Genomic DNA, 23,227 nt, shown 5'->3' with positions numbered 1-23,227 from the left:
CTGTTGAATTGTTGACGGCAACAGAACAGAGGCTTGCCCCGTGGGCAGGAAGCTGGTTTATGTACGTCAGCTGGTTCAGGTCCCAAATGATGCAGGTTCTGTCATCGGATCCACTCACGAATATGCTGTAGGTCACAGATGCAGCAAGGCAGGTCACTGCCTGAGTGTGCCCATACAAAGCCTGGTGGGGAAAAAGCAACCAATAAACCACAGCAGAGGATGGCTGATTTACTAGGGAACCACAGTCCTACTGTCATTTGCTTAGTAAGAACAAGCAACCTAGTCATTCTTTGCAGAACCGAAAAGGCTATGAGGGGGAAATACCAAAGGATCTTACAGAAGCATCCTTGTCCTCAAATCGTGGTTGAAGAAAGTTGAGACTCCAAGAGATTATATGACTTGCCCTGAGTTACACAGTAACTCAGTGCCCTTGGCATACATTTCAGACTCTACGACAGTGCTTTAGGCTCAGCAGCAAAACATCATTTTTCACTTCAGTCCATGCAGTTTTCAGTAAAATTTATGCTTGGAAATTACTGTTTCTCAAAATTTAAAAAGCATTTTGAAATAAAACTTAGCAGGATATATTTCAGTGACCTTCTCAGTCTTATCTTTCTGTTTTTCTGAACTAATATTTTCCCAATTTTATTTAAGAAAAACAGCATTCAAGGAGAATTTTTGCTTTAAAGCCATATAGGAATTCCTTTCTCTCTCATCATTACACAACATTCTTTTGTTGTTGTTTTATAAGTTCCAGAGACACAAGGAGTGCCCTGTTCAATTTAGCCTTATTTAAACAGTTTCATAAAAAAAGACTACACTTTAGGCAATTTAATAGCACAGATAGAAGTCACAGATTGAAGTGTACTGATGACAATTGTTCAATGCAGCATTCTCAAGTAACAGCAGTATACATTTCTGCTGCATAACCACCAATGACAGTGAAGCCTGTAGGGCAACAGAGAAAAAGTCCTTCACAGCTTTCCTAAAAAGCCTTTTAGGGCTCAATTTTTAGCTGCCTTACTGTGAAAAATCAGACCCACAAGTTTTAATATTGGTTTTAACAGTAAATGCATATTCCCTGCTGGCTTTCTCTACATGACATAAATAGCACATCTTCAGGGTCTGTCTCAGTTCAGCATGGAGCAGGAGAGCCACATGTCCCAGATGATTTTTGCAAATACATCTCATACTCTTTTCCAGTGTGTGACTGCGAGACTGAACTCTTGCTGGCTAACATGTGCTGCCACTTGCCAAGGTTACTAGGACAACAGTGTTCAAACATTAATCCACTGGTGAAGAAGCTGAGCTGCAGCAGGTTACGTGCTACTGAAGGTGACCTGCAACTGCAAGGGATGAACTTCAGCTTGTGATTTATTCCATTCACAAGAACTGTTGACTAAAATACTGGCACAAAATGGGGTCTCCAACAGTAGTTTTCAGAGGTCAGAAACACTCTCAACTGAGCACAGAAAAGAAGGCTCAGCAATAGCTTTGGACTGGCTGTAGAACAGTCTCTTTACAAAAGGCTGGGCATAATCCAGTGCCTGTGCTCAAGAACTGCACAAGAGCTCTGCAAAAAGGTCTGGGACAAGGCAAGTTCAAGGGCTCCAAATCTCGTCTCCTTCCTCCAAAGCATGAAAGAAAACATACCCACTGTGACAGCATCCAAACTGCCAAGCCAAGCCAAGCTGAGCTCCTGCACATGTTTTAATAAACCCCTTTTTTTTTCCTCTTTTTAACCCAGAAAGATCCTACATAGCAGTGAAGCGCCTTAAATACAACCTGAGGGTGGAAGAGAGAGCTAGACCCAAGCCCGGTTATAATCTCAGCTTCAATCCACCAGTGTCTCAATACATATACATGCAAAAACAGTCGCATGCTTTTAGCTCTCTACTGTCTTCTCATTATTGCTCTGCAAAGACTGGCAGCTTTTCCCTTAATAGGAAATAACCCGCAGCATGTCTGCAGAAGGAACTGTGAGGCCTATGTCCAGAGTAAGTTCACAAATATCAAAAGACAAAAAAGAAGACCAGCTTCACTGCAGGAATGCTTAGTCCATGAAAACTTAAACCAAGTTTGACCATCCAACTTAGCTGGCTGACATGGACAGAGACACTTCACAACTATGCTCAACACCTCCCTGAGAGGTCTGTGTGGCAGACAGCACAGCTTGCCCAGATGCTTCTCCAAGTCTAGGGTTTAATTTGGCCCAGAAATTCTGGGAGCCGGATTGCACAGATCGCTTTGCTCATGAACACTGAGGGAACTGGTAAATTGCATAGATCAATATTGAGGCTATTATGGTCAATCTTTAGTGTTCCACGAAACTGGAAGCAGTTCCTGCTAGAGAGGGAAAAGCGACTTTTTCTGCTGAAATATAGTTTCTGTACTTTACTACATTCCAAGCCAGAATATGTCAGTCCCATGAGACAGCTGGTAAGTGAATAGCATCCACTTTATAGCACATCAGCTTTACTTAAGCAAAGCTCACTCTCAGGAAAGATGATACAATTTTTTTTGTTCAGCAGAAAAAGCAGCCACCATGAAACAGTGAATTACATGAAAGTAGCAAGTAATTCACTGGAAGACATTTAGAACTGTAGTTCAAATTTACATCTATGCCAGACAGTCATCAAAAAAAAGCCTCTGCTAGCAAAGAGAAGGAAAAAATACAGAATTGGTCATTGCATGATCTCATGCCACTTTGTGGACTTCGGCTAATACCAGATTAATCACAGTGGACCACATCAGCAAAGCTGATTTTAGATTGTTAAAGAGAAAGGCATTATATTGGAGAGAAAAAAAGACAGCCTCTTCAAACAGTTGCCTGAAACTTAAACTGACCTTCTGACTGGTATCATTTTGATGTTGATGAAGATTAATGCTTATGCTTTTCTCTACTGCTATTTCTTCCATTTCTATGTCCATGTCCTGGTTTGGAATAATAACCAGCTGGATTAAAAGGTCATCACTGAAGATCTTGTCTAATATTTCTGGCTTCTCAAGCAGGAAACATCACAAACCGCAGAAGAGAGACTGCTCTAAACACAGTTCCCCCCCTAATTTCAACACACAAGAATTTCAGATAAATGAAGATCTAAATACTTCTCTGGCATCCCAACAGACATTGAAGTTTTCACGTCAATTAATGACAAATAAAATATGTTTTGGCTCAGGGTATGGAAAGCACTGAAATATCATCTGAATATTCCTCCAGAGCAAATGAACAGAAGAAGCTTCTAACACTTGGTGACCTAGCTGATCAGTGAACCCTTTATTAGTTTGCCTAAAAGTAGCAGAGCATTTTCTGTCTCTTTCTTTCTTGGGGGAAAAGGGTCCCATGCTGCCTTTCAGATATGATAGAGGTGTACTCTAGCTTTACTTGTAAAGTTGAGAACTCACCATAGCTGAACCACATAAATCTTGAACGAGAATTCATTTTTGTAAATGAAATAGTATTTATACAGCTGTTTGATGACTATAGATGAGCTCCAAATCAACAACCACTAAAGGACTTTGGACAATGAGGACACAAACCATATCATTCTTATTGAATGCATCCCTACCTCATGGAGTGACAGATAAACCTTTTATGTACTGAATTTAGGTTGAGAGAAAATGATCGAGAACTTTGCCTAGCTGAGCCTTCATCTCCATCAGCTAAGTTCTCAGGGTGTTTTGGATATCCTATCCATTGCTGCAGCAGCCCTAAAAGAACTACAAGCATCTCCAGGTGATACTGGTTTTTGAAAATAATCCAAGGGTTGGCTGCACTTCAAGTAAGAAGAGCATATGCCTTATCTTCATTGTTTCTTTGATTGTGATAAACTTTGGAAATGCTACCAAACATGGAAACCCCCCCCCCCAAAACCCAAGCAGAGTTTATAACAGAGTTTATAAGCTGTGAGTTTAAGGCATATTACCAGCTCCTGACCTGATAACAGGCTGTCACATGATACTGATGATTATTGGGGTTTTTCTCCCTTCTTCATTCACCCAAAGGTGTTTCCTCTGCCAATCATCTGAGAGAAAGAAACTAATCTTTTAGTTTTCATTAAGTTTCTATAGCAAAAGAGCCACAGTACTGACCTGTCTCAAGTTTAGACATTTCACTTTGTCCTTGACCAAGGAAAGTTCCCAGACACACACAACCGAGCTTGTTCCAGATGTGATTATGGTAGTTGCTGAAGGACACACAGCGCAGAGGCACGTTCCCCAGTCTGCCATGCACTCAAATGTAGTCACGTTCTGTGCAAGAAAGCAGCTTTAAGTCAAATGCTCATCTGGTGATACCATGTATTTGTTAATACCAAATGGTAGATTCAATTTTCAGAACTGAACCTCCATTTCTTTAAATCCAGGTAAGAAAAGCTCATCTTAACCACTCTCTGTGCTCACAGCACAGCTGCATAATATGTACATGCAAAGGCTGTGTCTGCACGCAGCTGTGGCTGCATGCAGCTGTGCCATCCTCCAGGGGCCAAGCAGGAAGGCTGGGCAAAGGTCAGTGTCTTAAGTCTTAGGAGACCTGAGTCGCAATCCCTCTTGTGCCACAGACTTCCTGCATAACTGAAGGCAAGCTCATTCTGCCACCATATAGTGACAGAATGCAAACATTCACTGTAGATTAAAAAGAAAGCTCAGGCTGTGATGGCCACTGCTAACAGAGTTAGTGCCAGGCTCTGCAAACCTCCTCTTACTTGGATTGAAAAGACAAAAGCCAAAGCACTAAATTCCATTCTGTGCCAATGGCTCTGTTAGCAGCACCCAAACTAGTCTACACCAAGGTCAGGTCTACTACACTTTGCTACAGTTACAATATAAACATCCTTCTGCTCACATTCTGCATTAGCTCTCTCCCACACCACCAAGACAACACTATGGTGCTAAAGAGTCTGGTGGAGCTGGACAGCACAGCTACAAAAACCGTACCACAGACAAAACAAACATTTACCTATTCACAACGAGGACAAAAAGTTCTTTTAATCTCATGTCCAGAGGCACTGTTGACCCAGAGAGAACTCAAGTTGGACTCCTAACTACTTCTCACAGTGACTGTGTAATCACACCCACTATGCTCAGTGTCATTAGGCTCAGTGACGCCCTGACTTTTGAAGAGACAAAACAAGTTAATTTATACCTACAGCAGCACTATGAATTGCTAAGCACTGATTTTAATTGAAATCAATGGAGAAAACTCTCAATAATTTTATACAGTGAGCAGAAGGTAAAATACATCTCATGGCTTTTTCACTTCCATTGACTGCGTGTATGTCTGTAAAAACATAATGATGTGTCTTGTACAAACACCCAAGTCAGTATCCTGCTGAATGATGTATTCTGCTATTCTAGTACCCAAGCTAACTCAGATGTCTTTGCATGTCATAACATTGTCCCAAACACACCCAAAAATCAGTGTGTTTGTGGTAGAGGAAGAAACTGGATCTGTCAAGTGCCCTAACAAGCAGTGTGATGACATAGACTGTTGATTTTTAACAGCAAAGAAGTAAGAGTATTACCTTTCTAGAATAGAAGACATTATTATTTTGAATGAATGCACTGGGCTAAGCTTGGGAGCCAAAGGGGAATTGACAGATGGTCTTATCTTAATTCCAGCAGAAAGTTCTGCACAATGAAATTCTAATCAGTGGCCAGGAGACCTTGTATTGTCCTTACAACCTATGAAATGGGGTTTGTCCTTCATTTTGGTGGACAACACAGTCACTGGAAGGAAAGCTTGAGATAATTTAGAGGGGAAATGCCACATTTTTGAGCCATGTAGAATGACTTTGTACTCTGTTGGGCTATCCGACCTGAGATTCCTCAAGAAGCTTGACTGTGAGAAAGTCCTGTACAGCTTCCTCTGAAATCAGCTCCCTAACAGCCTCTGAAATGGGTGCCCAAACTAGCCAAAGACCACACCATATCATTCATTTCTGGAATGCTTAGACTTTTTCTTATTTACCTTCTCAGACCCATAGTTGCCAAAGCAGCAGGTGAAGTCCTCAAATCCCCAGCAGAATGTTTTGCTCCAAAGAGGAGGCATCAAAACTTTATTTTTTTCGACAGCCAGAATGCCTTTCTCAGTATGAACAATATGCCCAATAGCTCCCTTGGGATAGTCTGACAAGACAGAGAACATATTTAATTCTGTTGTTTTTAGAGCACTTACGTTAACTTTCCTCCTTGCACAGCTTGTGTGGTGAGGCTGGCAATTCCCACAACTGAGCTCAGTGCTGTGGCCCACAGACAGAAATCCACTCTACAACTGAGATTCCAGACAGAATAGTGGAAACACTCCTCTCCAATGGACCACATAAATCCATGCAGAGGGAGTGACATGCTCCAAAGGAAGGGGTTTAACAGCAGTGTCATTAAGCTCCTTTTCATTGGCAGACTGCCTTATGCCATGCAATACAGAGATTGCTGGGCCTGTCACCAACAGCCTCTGTAGTACAGCTATGGGAGCCCACTGTCCTCACAAAGATGTGTGATGTAAAGAACACCACTGTGGGACGAAAAAGTAGATACACTGAAATTTCCAGACTTCTTTATGGTAAGAAAAGTAGCAGACCAAGAAAAAGATGAAGAAAAAGAAAAGATTTGAAGATTGAGAAGTGGGGAAACACAAGCAATATTTACTTTGCTGTTGAATATGAAAAGAGAGAAAGTGAATGGGAAACAGTGACGTTTATGTTTCAATTTAACATATCCAGAATGTAGAAGACAGAAAAGATTTAGGTATTTTATATAAAAAAAATCTGTTCTGAACTCTACAACAGAAGTTTCAAGATTTCTCCTGAGTATTTGAGTGTTTTCAATGCCCATTCACAATACACACATACACAAATAACAATTGGCAGAAGGGATCTCGATTGCACCAAGTCATACAAAGCTGTGTGGCTATTTCTGTCCTCTTGAAAATCCAGATTCACCCCATCCAAGAATTCTGTACTTATTAGCTCAGAAAATGGAGCACAGCCCCTGCAGCACCTTTTATTGTAACTGGTGAGAGTTTCAGATTTTGCAGGCTGCTCATAAAAGGAGGAAGAATTCCACTTGAGTGAAAGGACAGCACAGTCTCTCTTCCTGAACTTTTCACTTGGGCATTCCTGGATGGATGTGGTTTCATGAAGAGCTAGAACAAAGGAGTGGCATTGAAAAATTAGTCTCTATTTGCCAGATCATGCAGGAGAGACATCTGTTTAAATCCTTAATCATAAACTCCAGTATTATCACACATGAATCTCTTCATTAAAATAAAATCTTATCCTTATTACATTTTCATCAGACTACATCCTTTCCTCACAGAGATAGGAAGCTAATCCCAGTAATTCAGGAGAAGAGAGAAAAGTATAGGTGAGACTTTGAGCTGCTTTTATTTGACTGTACCCATTCCCAGACTAGTGGTTACTTGTGACTGTTCTGAAGGAACAGAATCAGATTTGATGCCATAGCTGTATGGCATACAACAGGAACAGCACAATTAGAAAGTGGAAACACACACGTGTGTGCATGCATACTGATGTAGTACACCATCTGGAGAAGTCTATAGCCTGTCTTTCAGCAGATTTAAACCAGAAGATGTCTCTGATTTAAGTTTCTATTCTTGCTTTCCTGTTGAAATACTGCAAGATCAAAATAAATTATGCTTTCTATTCTCATGATAAAGTGGTACCTGCTTTGGTATCTGTCCAAAGTTGCTGATAAAACCCAGGATGGTGCTCTTAATCAGAGGATCTTTGATGTTGTTGAGGTCCATCTTGTCTCCATAGAAGTAAGGGTGATAGGTGTTAACTGCTTCCACCGCAGCTGAGCCTTGTTGCTTGTGGCCAAAAATCAGATCTATCCAGCAATGGAGGTGTGCACTGACATAGTCACTTTCCAGTGCCTAAAACCAAAAGAAAATTAATTAACTCAGTAGAGAGTATCCATTACAAATGCATTACCACTTCCAATCCCTGCTGGAGACTTAAATTCTCTACAGGTATATCTTCAGACTTTCAGTTCCTCCAGTGCCACTATTCTCAGCATATCCTCACAAAATGTGAACAGACAAGAATGGTGGATTCCCACAGGAAAAGGAAGGACAGAGCGCAGCATGCTTGACTTAATAGACTCCAGGAGCAATATCTTCAGAGACAACACAGGCAGGTTCCACAAAGCAAAGTGCAAGCACTCCACAGATCTTAGCACATTCTCCAGCTTCCAGCACACATTAAAGCCTGGGTTATCAAGTCTTCACCAATACTGTTACTGACACAAGATGGTTTAAATGAGCAAAACATTTGTTAGCATTTGGTACCACCACTTTGCTCTATAGGAAAACCACAGGTGAATTTCTATTTGTAGAAATATGCCTTAGTTATGAATCACACTGAGTAGCAGAGACATTATTTGAAAAGATACATATAAACATAGATTGGAAAGGGAGATGACTAGAAGAGGGGCTTTAAGTTGGGTCTGAAGGATACAGCATGGGAGCCTGCATGGCATGAAACAGCAAAGAGAATGTAGAGCTTGTAGCGAAATGGTAATGGGTGCTGCAAGCCAAGACAGGCAAGGGGTTTTGCAATAGCAGAGTTGGGGTGCAGTGAGGCAACTATATGTCAGAAGCTTCAATACTGACTTGGTTTGATCAACAAATATTTTGCTACCCTTGCAGGGCACCACCAGATTTCCTCATCCTGAAAAAACTTGGGGTCTGAACTTTTTTCCCTGAAATGGTTAACTTTGATTAGATTTGCCACCCATAGTGACAGGTGTGTGGATTAATGGGACCAGAAAAAAAAAATTACTACTGGAGAAGACTGGGAGAGATGCTACAAGGCAATACATTCACCCCAACATGGGCACCATAGAAAGCTCAATATAATCATAGTGGAAAACTTGTGCTTGGAAGACCCAGACAGCAAGTTCATAAGCAGTAGAAACAAGTCTGAGTTGAACCTTTGCCCATCTCCAGGTTAGCCAGCCTTACCCATGAGGCTTCACTAAATGCTTCTGCCCCTGCCATCACCTGTTTCACCAAATTTTTGTGCATTCCCAAATGGCCTTGCCCAATGATTCAAGCAGCTATGTTAAGCATTATTAAAAATACTTTCCTATCTCCAAATCATTTGACTGTGCAATACTCCCTGATGCTCAGTTAAAGGTCTCCCAAGCAGACCATCCCACCCAAAGCACAGCAGAAATAAACAAGCTAATGGGATCCAGAACAATGGCTCATTTCACAGAGCAGACAGTTAGCCCAGTGCAGCTGGTTTAAATGACCCTGCCCACAGCTATAATGATCACAGGGCAGCTCAGAGAACAAGTATGGCATACAATCTGTCCCCTGCAAACAACAGGAAAACACTTATGAACAGACTCAGAACTCATCCTCATTAATAAAAGCAGTTAGTCCATGAATTACAAACTGTAAATTTTGCCTGGCATCACTGCCAGAGCAAAACAAAGCAACCAACAGAGCTGCAACTGTGCAGCCTCTCAGTATTTCACTGAGCACTATGACAAGCCCAGCCAGGAAGGGAGAACTTGTGGTCTAAGTAGGAAGCAAATAAATTTCTTTAGTATACTAGATTGCTAACTTATTAAACATGAAACAGAGAGCTACTCAGAGTTTTATGTCAAGAACAAATCTTTGCTCTCATATTCTTTAAAGCAGTAGCCAAACCTCAGAACAGTGTTGACCTGGATCTGTTTAATGCACCAAACTCACTGTGAAGGCTCCTAAAAATGACCATGATACCAGTAACAAGTACATCCAGTCTTGTGGATGATTTCAGAGAAGACAGAGACCCTCATGTTTCAGAATTCAAGATCTCTAACTCTTCACTTCAGGGTTAGACGAACTTTCCCAGGCAGGCTAATCAACTTTCCACAGTAAGATTTCTTGCACCCTCCTGTGTAACAGCTAGTACTAGCCATGGTTGGAGATAGAATATTGCACTGACTGTATATTAGGTCTGATCAGGTCTGGCAAATCATTAAGAACACAAATCTATAAACATGATCTTTCATTTGCTAAATTGCTCCTATTTGAGATTTGAATTAATTTGTAAAAGTTGTGTGGCTTTATCAGCTGTGCCAATGTTATCAACTAGTGCAGCTCAGTGGAAGCAGGTCTGTAGAACAGAACAGATGGTAGAGAGGGCCCAGTATCCACATTATGTGCACTGTGGGGGCTTTACTTCAAACTAGATCTAGTCTGCTCCCATAGGCTGAATGCCACCAGCATCTGGAGTGCACAACTGGAGTGCAGCTTTTGGTTTCATTTATTCCCAAACAAATCTAGTTCACACAATCTGAGATCAGTCTACAATGAGAGCAAAACCATGGCATGCAGGGATGATTGATAGATTCATCTCCAAACTGCACCCTTACTCCAAAGTACAAGGCAAAAGCAGATGTTCCCCATTGTATCTAAGTACCTTCATAGTGCTCACCATTACACTAGGAGTAAGGAGCACAGCTCAGTACTTTCCGCTCCAGACAAACCACAATGTAAGAGACAGCATTTCTACCTATGTTTTTCCTTAAAAAACATCAACGTAAAATTGCAGCAGCTTTCAGGCATCCATGGATTTCTGTCTGTAGCACCTCTGTTAGGGAAGGACAGTGTTGTCTTTCCCATGTTTGGTAAACCGGAGAACAGAGACTAAGCACCTTGGAAGGTCACAGAGGGAGCATGAGATATAGCAGAGAAAGGAACCAGAGAACCCCAAAACCTCCATGTCTTCACTGGAGTCACTGGGGAACACCAGGGAACTGTTGCATGTTTGACCTCAGCGGCCAAAACCTGTTTGCAGTGGGTAGCACTGAGTTGCTTCCCTGCCAGGAAAGGAATTGGGCACTCCCTAGGCTCAACTCTTCATTTTAGCAAGGACTGTACTTTGAGTAGCAAGCCTGCAGTGCACACAACACTTACACAAGGATCTCCTTCCTCGTAGTAGATGTATCATTGTGTGGTTACAGGCACTGACAAAAACTCAGGTCTCTCTTCCCTTCCATTGCCTTTCAGTGTGACTAGAGCTCTGAGACTCTAAATCACTCTCTAGGCAGCCTCAGAGATGTCTGACTCAGTAATACCTAATATTGTGTATATACAGGAGCTTAAGCAGTCTGAACACAGCTCTTAATCTCTCTGCATCTCAGTTCCTTGGCAAAAACATTCTCTCCTTATCCCCTCAAGCTAACAGGTTGCAAATAGGCAGGGGACAGAGTTTGACTGAAAAAATAGAAGCTAGGTTCTGGGGGAAATTCAGACACTGAATAGTGTTTTCTTTCCAAATCAGAACAAAAAGCCCAACTCTCAAGTTTTCTCATGTATTAAAATCTGCCCCCCACCCAGTTCTAAATTTGGAAAAAATACATCCTTTTATCTGACTAATAATGAAGCTATATACCATACAATACAATACTAGTTATAACAGCTACATCATCAGATAAAATATTTTCAGTTCAGCCTGTAATCTAATATAAACATTGCAATGAAAAGTTCGTTTTGATAACAAAGACAGAAAGTTGAAATAATTTATTGAGACACTTTCTTGTTACTACTGACACACTTCCATTTCAACCTGACTAGTTTTCTGGTGAAAAGCTTTTCCGTACACTTTTTTTCCAGGCAGGTCTACTTGCTGTGTGCTTGTCAGCCCAATAATACTGGGCTGTGATCCAAGTTATACAGGTAACTGCCACAGAAATACAAGGTAAAACAAAGAACAAGAAGATTAATGTAGCTTCTGTAAAGGGCCTGATTAGTCACTGAATATGCTGTAAATTCAATGTACTGGCTTAGGTTACTAAACTGTGTGGCAGCACACCATTGAGTCAAGCTACTAGGCATGGAGACACTTGAGACCTGCTAATAATAGTAAGCAGCTATTTTCCACACCACATGACTTGGAATATCATTAATTCACAAGCTTTTATGTATTGAGGCAGGATTCTGCGGCAAAAAGTGGTACACAACTACTTTCAATCACATTTTCAAAATGATTGAAAATAACATTTTTAATAAGTATATACGAAAGTTATCAATTTCAAAATAGGTAAAGTAACAAGATAGAAATCTAACAACTTTAAAATATTTTTTAGCATTACTGTTCTGACATAGATTTGAAGTGAAGTGTTCAAGTCATGAATTCACAATAGAGGCTAAAGGAAGCCTCTTAATTAAACCAAAAAATGAAATATCTCACTATATACTCAACAGCCCTAAAAAAGAAACAAAGGTAGGACTACTGCACAAAAAAATAGTCAAGTACAGGCTCAGATCACATCCATGTTCACTCACAAGAGTAATCTAAGCGCATTTGAATGAATCCAGAATTGAACAGGCTCACTCTCAGAGTTATTCACAAGCCAAAGTGTTTGCAGCATCAGGAACCTATAGACACAGCATGGGATGCAGGTGCTACAAAGCACTGACTTGTCTTTGGAATATAAAGTTTTAACAACAATTAATTCTTCACAAGATATGCAGATGATGCACAATACCAGGAGTCTGTTCTCTTCAAACTGGTTTAATAGAAGAAAAATTTCTTCAGGATGGATTCACAGCCCATAGATCAGCTTATAAAGGATTTTTTTGTTTGTTTTTTAAACATGGATAAAAATGGCATTGCCAAACATGGGCCTAAGGCTAGATTACTGACAGCACCCAGGTGGCTGCAGGGAGATGGAGATGTAAGAAGAGGCCAGAACAAATAAATCACATACGTAGAGTCTCAAGAGGGAAAGGAGAGACACTTTAGGTATGAGAAGTGGAGCCATACAGAAATTCAAAATGTAAGGGCATGGGGAAGGAGATTTGTATGCAATACCAGACAATGAAGATGGTGCCCTTCCATTTGTCTCTGTACTGACTCGAAAAAAGCTATCAGCACATCAGAAAGAATGAGATGAATGTTCAAGAGAATGCCCATGAAAAGCATGTAAATGATTTAGTAGAATGGACAATCACAAAAAGTATGGACTCTGAATGCAGCACAGAAGTACAAAGCAACGGACATGAAAGTAATAGTAAGTTAATGGGAGCGTGGTGGTTGCTGTCAATAGGTAAGAAACAGCGGAGAAAAGAATATTTACAAGACAAGAGTATGAGACTGGTTTTTCAAAACACAAACAAAAAGTTCAGTCAGTCAGTAAGGAGGTCAGAGACAGGATTTAAACCAGCATTTGGAGAGGTCAGCTGAGGAAAGGCTTATCTGGAGATATCAAAATAGAGAAGATGGTTGTATCCACAGGTTTGGATACAATCACCTAGAGAGATTATAGAGAATGAAAGCTGAAGCCCCAAGGGCAGGACCTGCATAGCATAGAAGAGGTGAGAAGAACCCACTGAGGCAGAAACTGAAGGTACACATAACAAACTAGGATGATGCAATGCCTTGAAGACCATGGGCTATTTGTTTAGTCCTACCAATGCTAACATATAATCATCACACTTCTTGTACATAGCAACAATCTGCACACACTCACAAATACAGATTGACTCCTTTTGCCAGAAGAAATCTCATGAGGTCATGCAGGGGCACTATAGTACAGCCCATTACCTTTTTAGCTCTAATAAAAAGAGAGACCTGCACCAAGATATTCTGTTGCAAAGTCTGTGTTGAGTGCAACAAACCTCATACAGAATTGCCTTTGTGCTCACTGCTGCGTAGCAGGCAACATCACACAGAAGTTAAGACTTTCTAACTATTAATAGATAGCACTAATTGTAGTAAGTCTCAGGACCTTAAAGCTATTTGCTTTCAAATTGCCAAGGCTGACTCCATTAAAGGCAGGAAATCACATTACGTTCCCCTGCCCCCCACCCCAAATAAAAAAGCAATTGTAGTCCTGGTGTGACTCAGAGGTGGAGGTAGATAGTTTAAATAAACACACAACTGGTTAGCAACAACATGGAACTGTGTGCATATAAATGCCATGTGCATGCATTAGGTTATGGTCACATATATTTATGGGCTGATAGGTCCATGCCATGGACCTAGATACAAACCTCACCTGGTCTGGAAAGCTGGCCTTGATTCAGGGTGAATTGTTAGGCAGACAAGCAGACATGCAAAGTTCAGAACCCACATGAACTCTGCAAAGGTGGCATGTATTTGTATCTAACATTTTGGTTTGTGACTCTGGTCTTCAGAGTTTCATTTTCAGTGGGACCCAGTTCAGCATTTTTTCACAAATCTTGATATTCACTGACCTGTCTGTGCAGGAGAATGAATTTATGGGGGTCCCCATCTGCCCAAGGAGGAAGCTGCACATCTCCCAGCACTGTTCCATCCTGCATGCAGCCTGCAGGAATTACAAAAGGAGAAATAAAACCAAGAATCACACACGCTGCAAATAGGAACAGCTTTTCCAAAACACTGAATTGAAAGGAAATTGAGGTGATTTTCACAGATGCAGTTTCAGGTTCTACATCAAGTATAGCTTCATAGAACACTGCAGAACCAATTTCTCCTGGGATTTCTGATCCAGTAATAAAGCACTGAGAAGATGTTCTAGTAACTGTCGCTAATGCAGTAAAAATATGCATGTCCTCAGCACAAACCGTTTTAGCACAGACTGCAAACTTAGACAAGACAAACCTGTTGGCACAACTCTTTTTATACATAATCCTGTGGGCCTAACTGCCAGATATTCCTACTAAAGCAGCCACTGAGAGGGATTTTGTTCTCAAGTCCTTTGCAATTTGATTCCTTTCAGAAGGTGAGCATATGTTCTTAAATCAGAGCACAGTGTTGCGTAACTGGATGAATTAAAATCTAAGTTGAGGCTCAGGTCTGGGACTGCAAGTTTCCTTACAGTGTAGTGGTGAACAAATTCAGTTTCTTGGCTTCGCCTATTGTAAAATCTTCCTGTATATTTGCTCTCCATTGGCAAGATTCTTGTGTCTTTTTTAGGTCCCTCCACTTAATTCCACTCAGGTCAGTCTCTGGATCTTGATTTCAGCCAGGCTCTGTTTCTTGGCCTCCTCTCAGGATGAAACTAACCCAATTCTTTCCTATCTTTTCACAACCTTCTAACATCTTTCCCCCATTCTGCTCTGTTCTTAGCATGTCTCATTTCACTGAGATCTTAAATACAATTATAGCTAGACCTCAATACCATGGATTAAGTTGCCTTTGCTATCACCAATTTAGGATGATTCTTAAGGTGTTTCTCCTCTGCCTTAACTGTTAACCAAACTGTGTCCACTACAGAAAGCAGCTCTGCATTGCAAATGCAATGCATTTCCTGTAAAGTGAAGTGAATCAGGACTGCCATGCCTATTTCTGAATACTATTTTTTCTGGATTCTCTCTGACCCTCCATCACTGACACAGAAAGGTCTAGAGAAAGTGTACATTCGGAAGGGATTATGATGCTGCTTGAGGCCAGGGACAATATATGAAGTTCATGTGAATTGTGCAGAACCTTTCAAGATGATAGTGAGAACATTTGGCAACTTTAATCACCAGAGACATGAGATTTAAAATAACACCTTTTACCAACACCATTTAAACAACAGATCCGTCTCCAAAAGTCAAATTAATATATTGTTCATAGCCACAAAGATGTGATTATACAGACCAGATTTTCAAAAGCAGCCAACTAGACTGCTTATATCAAAATCCTCCTTTGTCTGACAAAATGTGTAGTTCCTTTGCACAGTAACTAATAGGAACTACAATCCCTTCTGAGCTGAAAACTTGGTTCTTCCAATATCATTCAGGCATCAGAAGCTTGTATTCTTGTAGCTGTATTTTAACAAAAATTGATCTCTCATCACTAGAAAGCTTCAACAATCTGCATAGTCCAGGGACCAGTTCTCAACATGTGATCTGGATCTTTTCCCTTGGCAGGGTGCTGACAAGTGGAAGGAGAGCACTGAAGTCCCTTCTAGAACTTACCAAGTTCAAAGTTATTTGCATTAGTTAGGAACTCTGGCAAGTAGAAGAATTCAGGGATGAGTTCCCTGACATCACTCATGTTGTCCCTTGATGCTGATTCCCACGTGCTCTTTACACTGTGAAACATCCTGTCTGCAACATCAAAACTCCCGCCCTGTGAAATGGAGACAGACAAAAAGACTGCAGTGTGAATATTCTGTTAAATAAAAAGCAGATGCAGAATCTTAGCTAATTCTGCAATAACCACCTTATCACATGTTTGATATCTCAAGATCTGTCCCAGCTCGATTTACTGTGATATTATATTGGGGGCTAACTTAGTCCTGATTTGTAGATATGTAGTTGAGAATACCATATAGCTTGGAGACTTAGCATAGCTTGCAGTAACACAGAGGCAAGCAGAAATGATCATGTGCAGCTTGAGAATATCGGCATACCCATTATTAATGGTTCTGAAGGCAATTCATTCCTTTCATACCAAAGTGATTTGCAAGTGTTTTCACTTCAGTCATGACCCAAATAGCCGTGAACAATCTTATGTGCAATTCTCCTGAGAAAAACCTTTGGAGAAGGGGGGGTACCACTGAAATAACATTCATCAGATCCAGGCAAACAGGAAAGGCCCAGTGGGCAGGAGCCTGCAGGGACTGTTCATTCCTTATGGGAAGGAGGGACAGCATAAAGAGGGGAAGAAAGGAAGAATGTCTGGGTCCCAAGCTTAACTGGTGTGTAAGGAAGGAGAAACAAACTACATCACATCCTGAGAGCGTTTGAACATGTTTAGTTTAATGAGACTCAAACACTAGACAAAAGTAGCCTTAGTAGCCCAGGACATCATCCTGAACTAAGGCCTCAAGAAGAAAGAAAAAAAACCCATCACAAACAACCATAAATAAATCACTCACTCAATGAAGGGTATATGCCTTACATTGGAACCATATTTCATATAGAATTTTCTAATGGGATTTCAGATACTGTATGCATTTGTGAAAATCTGGGTTCACCTTTACATAGGGATCCCTACACTGAGCATGAAAGGATTTATTTTAACATGAAGTTTCTACAATAATGGAAATAATCAAATAGAAATCAGGTTTTGGAGATCATCTGAATGAGTTTGTCAGAAAAAAACAAGCTGTTTCAGAAGAAAGCTAACTTTTTAACTGTATAAAGTGACAGAACCAAATTGTTTCTCACTACCTAGTTCAGGTGCTGGCAACAGTATAGCTGTCCAGCTGCAGCCTGCTCCCAGGCTAATATAGGCATTTCTTATTGGGGTTAATTAATTTGGATTATATGTCATGGGACATAACACTACATCCCACTGCCAGAGCTCAAGAGAGATTATCAGAGATAGAACAAGTATCTTTAAATAGTTCTGCAGTGCAGTGAAAATGTATGAATGATTGCTCATCCTCAACCATTCAATCTTCAAAGCTGCTTCACTAGGCAAAAAGAATAAGCCAGCAGGTTTGCAGAGTGAAGACACTAAAACCCAGAGGCGTTGCAAGAGTCAATCTGTTAATGAATATGAGATGCAGTCAGGTTCTGTCTATGGCTGACCTCTTGTGAAAACTTGATAGCTTTTGGTTAGTTTTCTCTCTGCCTGTAGACTGTTGCATGTGCCACATGAGGAGGATGCTGCCCTTCTGCACAATAACAGTCAGCTGAAGCTTTGACTTGCAATCTATTAAATAGGAAAATAACATCTAAGCATCCTCATGCTGTAAGGGTGGGATCCCACTCCCATGGACCAAATGAACCCTGAGCAGCAGTTCCTACACTGGTTTCTGATGGTAAGAACCACAGCGCTTTTGACCCGCCAAGTACCTGCACACTTATGATGCAACTCCTTTGGATCTACAAACTCTGCTAAGACTGGGAACTGCAACTAAAAAAGTAACTTTTGCCATGTCTTTTGTTAGGGAGAAACTACCCTCATGGATAAGCTATCAAAACACAGAAGTCAATAAACCCTAAGTTCTGAAGCCACATCTCTTTGCTTGGCCTTTGAGATAGACTCCCACCAAAAGCCAACACGTATTCCAGATGGAAAGACCCCTGTTTCCCCTGAGGTCAATTCTGACCAGGCTTTTGGTCCAGCCTCATCTCTAAATGACAGCATAGTTCTGCTTTATCTCCTTGTCCTTCTTCGTTATACCGCTGAGAGTTGTGAATCCTTCCCACACCCACTCAAGGGACTGAATGAAAAAGTGGCTAATCACATGAGTAAGCCTAGCTAGAGTTAATCTTATGCACAAGGTCATCTTGTTCTTGATCATTATTAGGCAGGGACCCTTGGAGTCAAATTCAAATTGAAATTAAAACAGAGTAGAAGAAGGGCTATAAATAAATCAACAGCTAACAAGTATCTCATTGAAGCATATTAAAGGGCTTTGTATATTTAATCTGCACACAGTGTGCTGTGTCTGGTGGTGATTGATGCTTTTTCATCTTTTTTTGCAGCTTTTATGAGAGCTGATGGTAATCTCCTGAGAAACAATATGATTTGTAATAAAAAGATTACCTGTATTAAATAAAAATAATATATACATAGGAAATGCTGTTAGCGCGACAAATCTGGTTAAAGATATTACCACCACGAAAAAATGTGATTTTTTCCCTGGCTGTCTAATTCATTTTAGGGAAAAGTAATATCTTTAAAACTTAAGCCTGTATTATTTATAAAGGAAGCAATAACTGATTTTCCCATTTCCTATATTAATAAATTTATTTGCATATATTTATATCAGAATTAATGAGTTTTCTCTCTCTATGAATGCAAAAACTGCACTGAAAGGGAAAAAGAGAATCAAGAATTGCTTTATGCCTTTAGATTGCAAGTCAACATGAACTCTTACGGCTTTTCTATAGCTAGAGACAGTAAGTCTCTGTTTTATTTCCTTTCAGTAGAAGCCTTACACTCTCATCAGGAATACTGGAAAAATTTGCTTTTTAAAACTACAGTTCAGCAGGGTATATACAAAGAAACTAATCAAAAGTGATCTCTAGAGAGAGGTTAGAACTTCCCATGTTTATAAAACTAAGTATCAGTGATCCTTGGTGGTGCTTTAAACCCAAAGACCTCAAAGTGTTTGTAAGAGATGCTCGTAAAGGTGCAAAGACTTACCACACACCCAGAGATGCTAAGAAGTAATTACCTGCAGACAGTGCTTAAATGACTGCTGAAGAGTCAGTGACACAATGAAGAGTAAGAACTGTATTCTCTATAAGTACCTTTGAGACGTAAATGCCAGGAAAGAAGATCAGCCTGCTAGCTGAAATGCAACAGTGGGATAAGAATAAAAGGGGATAAAAGCTGAGTTGAATCAAAAGCAAGTCTCACTAATTATCGAGGGCATAGGATCCTAAAATGAGTTTCCAGTGAAGACACTAAACGCAGAAACCTTTGCTGTTTTTTTGTGGTGCTAAGAAAATTCCTGAAAGGAAATGCAGGAGGTACTTGACTAAGGTGAATTGGAAGGTACCATCCAACACCTTTCTGATGAGCCAGTTTTTCATCCATTCCAGTACAATATGCAAAGCACATACACACTTTTCTCCAGAGTCAGATCTCGATACACTTAAATAAAATGTGAAATAATAAGGTTTTGTAAACTCCTGTACAGTTCCCTTACTAAAGGCAATGCTTCCTCTTCTTCTGTAGTCAGGTGCAAATCAATTCTTCGACTTGAGAAACAGGATGTTATGCCAACATCAATTTTTCACAAGGGGTGCACCCAAGTTGTTGCATCTCCTTGTCATGTACATTCAGACTGGCAATTTGCAGTTATAAGCATAGCTTTTCCACTTTTTAAGATGCTGAGAAGCTTTCACAGCTCCCAACTCAGCACCCTTCCAAGGTCTTAAGTTTGGGAGTACTCCTTTTCCAACCTCCTCTTGATTTGATCATACAGTTCTCAGGTCTGCTGTTTACCTGACTGCATCTCAGAGCAATTTCTAAGCCACTATAAGACTAGTCACCTGGGGAAAATGACAGCAATGACCTCAGCTGAACATGCAGCAACATAAGAGCAAAGGAATGAGAATGGAAGAAGTTCAACAGTTTCAGTGGATCCACACCCAGACAAAATTTTGAGTGCTTCAGATCTCAGCAGCCTATGAAGATAACTATCCCCACAAAAATGCTGTTTACCTGCTAATCACACTTTAACAGATCTGCAAAGCAGCTACTCAGACTGGGAACTTGTTATGCATGAAAAGTGTGCCAGTGAGATGCAGCAGCCTTTGTTGTTTACAACAAGAAACAACTGCTCCACAGTCATTCATGACTGCAGCTAACATATGGCTCACAGAGTGCGATGGTAACCATTGCCTCAGGTGGTTCACTAACCCATCAGCTACTGCTGGTAACAGCTGATATCATAGGGCTTATTACTTAATTAGCACAGAGCTTTATTTGTATTAGTTCATTTGAAAAAAAAAAAAAAAAGAAAAAGAAAAAAGACCAGCACAACAGCAAAGCACTTGGAAAGCTGCAGGAGGCATGCCAGCCCTCAGCACACATACAGCAGTCTCTGAGTGTGGAATATTCTGGCCTAGCAGTCTCCCTCACATTGTTTTATAACAATAGGTAGATTTCAGCAAGACACTCCTTAAAAAATACACTTTTGAGGACCTGTCCTCCTAGCAGACCCTGCTACAGCCCATGTGTCTGTGCTTGTGCATCACCAACTGCCTGCTGAAGAGGGCAGTCAGGAAATTTGGTGTCCCTGTATGCTGACCAGCTGGGAAAGGTAAGCACAAAGTTCAGTTTCCATGAAATTCAATTCCATGGTGAGTGCTTTTGGCACCATAAAACTGTGTCAAGTTCAGAACAAGCTAAAACAAAATACTCCTCCTGGAGCACTGGATGTAGTCTCACCCCACTTCTCCTTCTGGGAGCTGATCCTATGATCCCTACTGTTTCCCACCCACCAGAACCTGTGCATCCTCATTTGGCCCAGGAATGCTCTTTATGCCACCATAGCCAGCTGCAAGTGCTTGCCTGTAGCCGCATTACTGTATGGGCACCTGAGCTTAGAATACCTACCATGAAAGTCTCATCTGTCCCAAAGTCAGAAGCTTACGTTCAGACAGATAGTGAAACATTGTCTAGGTGTTTACATGCCTCAGCTCTCACAAAATGCATCACAGGACCAAGACTAAATAATCCTTCTCCCTCAGAAAAAAACATCATCATGCTCCCATTAAGATGTTTTCACCGAATTCAATAGCCATAGCATATAGCCTTCAGTGAGTCCAGAGTCCACGTAGAGTATACAGAAAATGTCAAAAGAATTAATCCCCCTTCATTACACAGCCACTATAATGTGCTACATGGTTCATAACGAGGTGTAGGAGGGAAGCTATCTTGCCCCCTTACCTGCAGAGAACAGAAGGTCTGGGTAAATGGCTCCATTCGGACCAGGTAAGATGCCACTATAATTGCTGATGAATAGTGAGTACAGTAATGGCACTGGGCTGACAGGTCTCCTGGAAATTGAACACAAATCAGATTCCAGTGCAAAATATCATCATTTCAAGCCCATAGCATCCAGTTACCACAGCACAACTAAATAGGAAGCATCTTTAAAGCAGATGTGTTCAAGGATCTGTGAGCAAAAGCACACCTTGCATATTTGTATTGAATGTGCAGTTACTATCATCTCTATATGTTGGTGGTTTTTTTCCTTCCACATTTCATTTTCTGAAGAATAAGGCCTTTAACTTTCCAGACCATCCCTTTCCCCATTAGTACCAAAAAAAGTCTTGATCTCCAGAGGTCAACAGCCTCAATGTTCTGTTTCCTTTTTTAAAGTAGCTGTTAGCTAAGCTGTGTGCAGCAGTCTTCTACATGCAGCTTAGCTAACAAACAAGATTAATGTATGCAGCTTAGCTAACAGCACAGTCTTTTCTAGAGAACATTGCTTTTTGCTGTAGCATCTCTTCCCGCCCAAGGGAAGAGAACAGAATGCAGCAGTACAAGGCACATAAGGCAGTGCTTGCAGGAGTAATTTCTCTTTGAATCCTCAACCAGTTTGTATCCGGAAGCAAGAGGACCTCCTTGGCATGGTGCTTCCCTTAGCCACAGCTCTGGAAAGTTTTTGGGTGACATTTTCCAAGGGATTCACCAGAATCCCCAAAGGCCTGAGGGGACTCAAGCCTCTGCTGTCTGTTAGTCTCCTAAAACACTCACCCTCACTCTTTTCTACCTCATTGTAGCGCTGGATGAACTTGCGTTTCCTCTCCACAGTCTGTGCTCCCATGGGTTTTGACAGGTCCCGAAATGTATGAGGATTAGTAAGGTTTAGAGTCTGAAAAGCAAAACCAGCAAAGATTTGCAAGATTTGCAAACCAGTAGATTTTTAGATCTCGGAGTCTTAGACATCATGAATAGCTCAGTGACACTGAATAGCAGCAAGGCTGTGTTGGAAGTTTCACCTATACAAGAAGGTCACAGATTCAGTACTAAAATACCCATCTCCAGAACTGGGATGGGACTTGAAAAGAGAGTGGCAGCATGTGCCACTGAAAGGATAGCATGTACAAGGATCTTCACAAATAAAGGACCTGGCAGGTTGCAAATTGCTCTCAAGACTTTTCTGTCCAGACCTCTTTGTCAGGGACCAGAGAAGCCTGTCCCTGACTATCTGCTGAGCTGATCCAGCCTGCCCTTAACTAGGGATGTATGTAACAGATGTTCATCCACCTTTCTGAGACAGAACATTATCCTCAGTGTGCTGATTTGAAGATAAGGCTAATCTATAAAGCATCAGTACAGTTCAAATAAACTATCTCAAATTTTGAACCCTTGGTCTAGACCTCTTTTCTTCAATGGCATCATTCAACAAACCTTTGTATGGTTGCTATCGTAGAAAGTACAGAATGCTGCAGCGAACACTGACCTCTGAGTGATAGTCAGCGAGGACCCATGGAAAAACAGGATACTGCATGTAATCATTGTAGCTGCGGCCAGCCAATGTGTTCAGGTACATGAGGTAATCAAAATTGCTGATCTCCCTTTTCTGCCAGGAAAGGAAACAAGCGTTAAAATCTCCTAACTCCACCCCTGAAAACCATGCCTCAAAGGCACCCTCAGAGCCCTGTGGTTCCCAGGTCCAACAGGACAAGAATTACAAATAGTGTAATCAATCATCCATTGCCATTCAGATCAGCACAATATCTCTTATACAACAACCCATTCAACAGAATCTTTCTTCGTTCTGGCTCTTCTTCAGACAGGCCATTTGCATTTGTCTATAATCATGCAGTGCTTTTATGCTGTATTTGCATAACAGAGCACCTTTTTCCAAT

The 23,227-nt window shown here is 40.9% G+C and overlaps 2 protein-coding genes across 3 annotated transcripts in view; one reads left to right on the top strand and one right to left on the bottom strand.

Moving 5' to 3' along the window:
- Positions 1-23,227, bottom strand: part of WDFY4 (WDFY family member 4) — a 149,186-nt gene that overhangs the window by 11,917 nt on the left and 114,042 nt on the right. Inside the window, exons 49-58 of the mRNA XM_069796554.1 lie at positions 22,819-22,938; positions 22,110-22,227; positions 21,297-21,406; positions 15,911-16,064; positions 14,219-14,310; positions 7,682-7,894; positions 6,997-7,141; positions 5,969-6,126; positions 4,093-4,251; positions 2-181 (exon numbers count right to left, since the gene is read on the bottom strand). Of these exons, the coding sequence (XP_069652655.1) occupies positions 2-181; positions 4,093-4,251; positions 5,969-6,126; positions 6,997-7,141; positions 7,682-7,894; positions 14,219-14,310; positions 15,911-16,064; positions 21,297-21,406; positions 22,110-22,227; positions 22,819-22,938 (1,449 nt within the window). The remainder of the gene's footprint in view (position 1; positions 182-4,092; positions 4,252-5,968; positions 6,127-6,996; positions 7,142-7,681; positions 7,895-14,218; positions 14,311-15,910; positions 16,065-21,296; positions 21,407-22,109; positions 22,228-22,818; positions 22,939-23,227) is intronic.
- Positions 1-23,227, top strand: part of LOC104322770 (V-set and transmembrane domain-containing protein 4) — a 95,073-nt gene that overhangs the window by 58,428 nt on the left and 13,418 nt on the right. The window lies entirely within an intron of this gene.

The sequence above is a fragment of the Haliaeetus albicilla genome, chromosome 11, assembly GCF_947461875.1.
Source record: "Haliaeetus albicilla chromosome 11, bHalAlb1.1, whole genome shotgun sequence".
Taxonomy (NCBI): domain Eukaryota; kingdom Metazoa; phylum Chordata; class Aves; order Accipitriformes; family Accipitridae; genus Haliaeetus; species Haliaeetus albicilla.
This window is presented reverse-complemented; position numbering and strand designations above follow the sequence as displayed.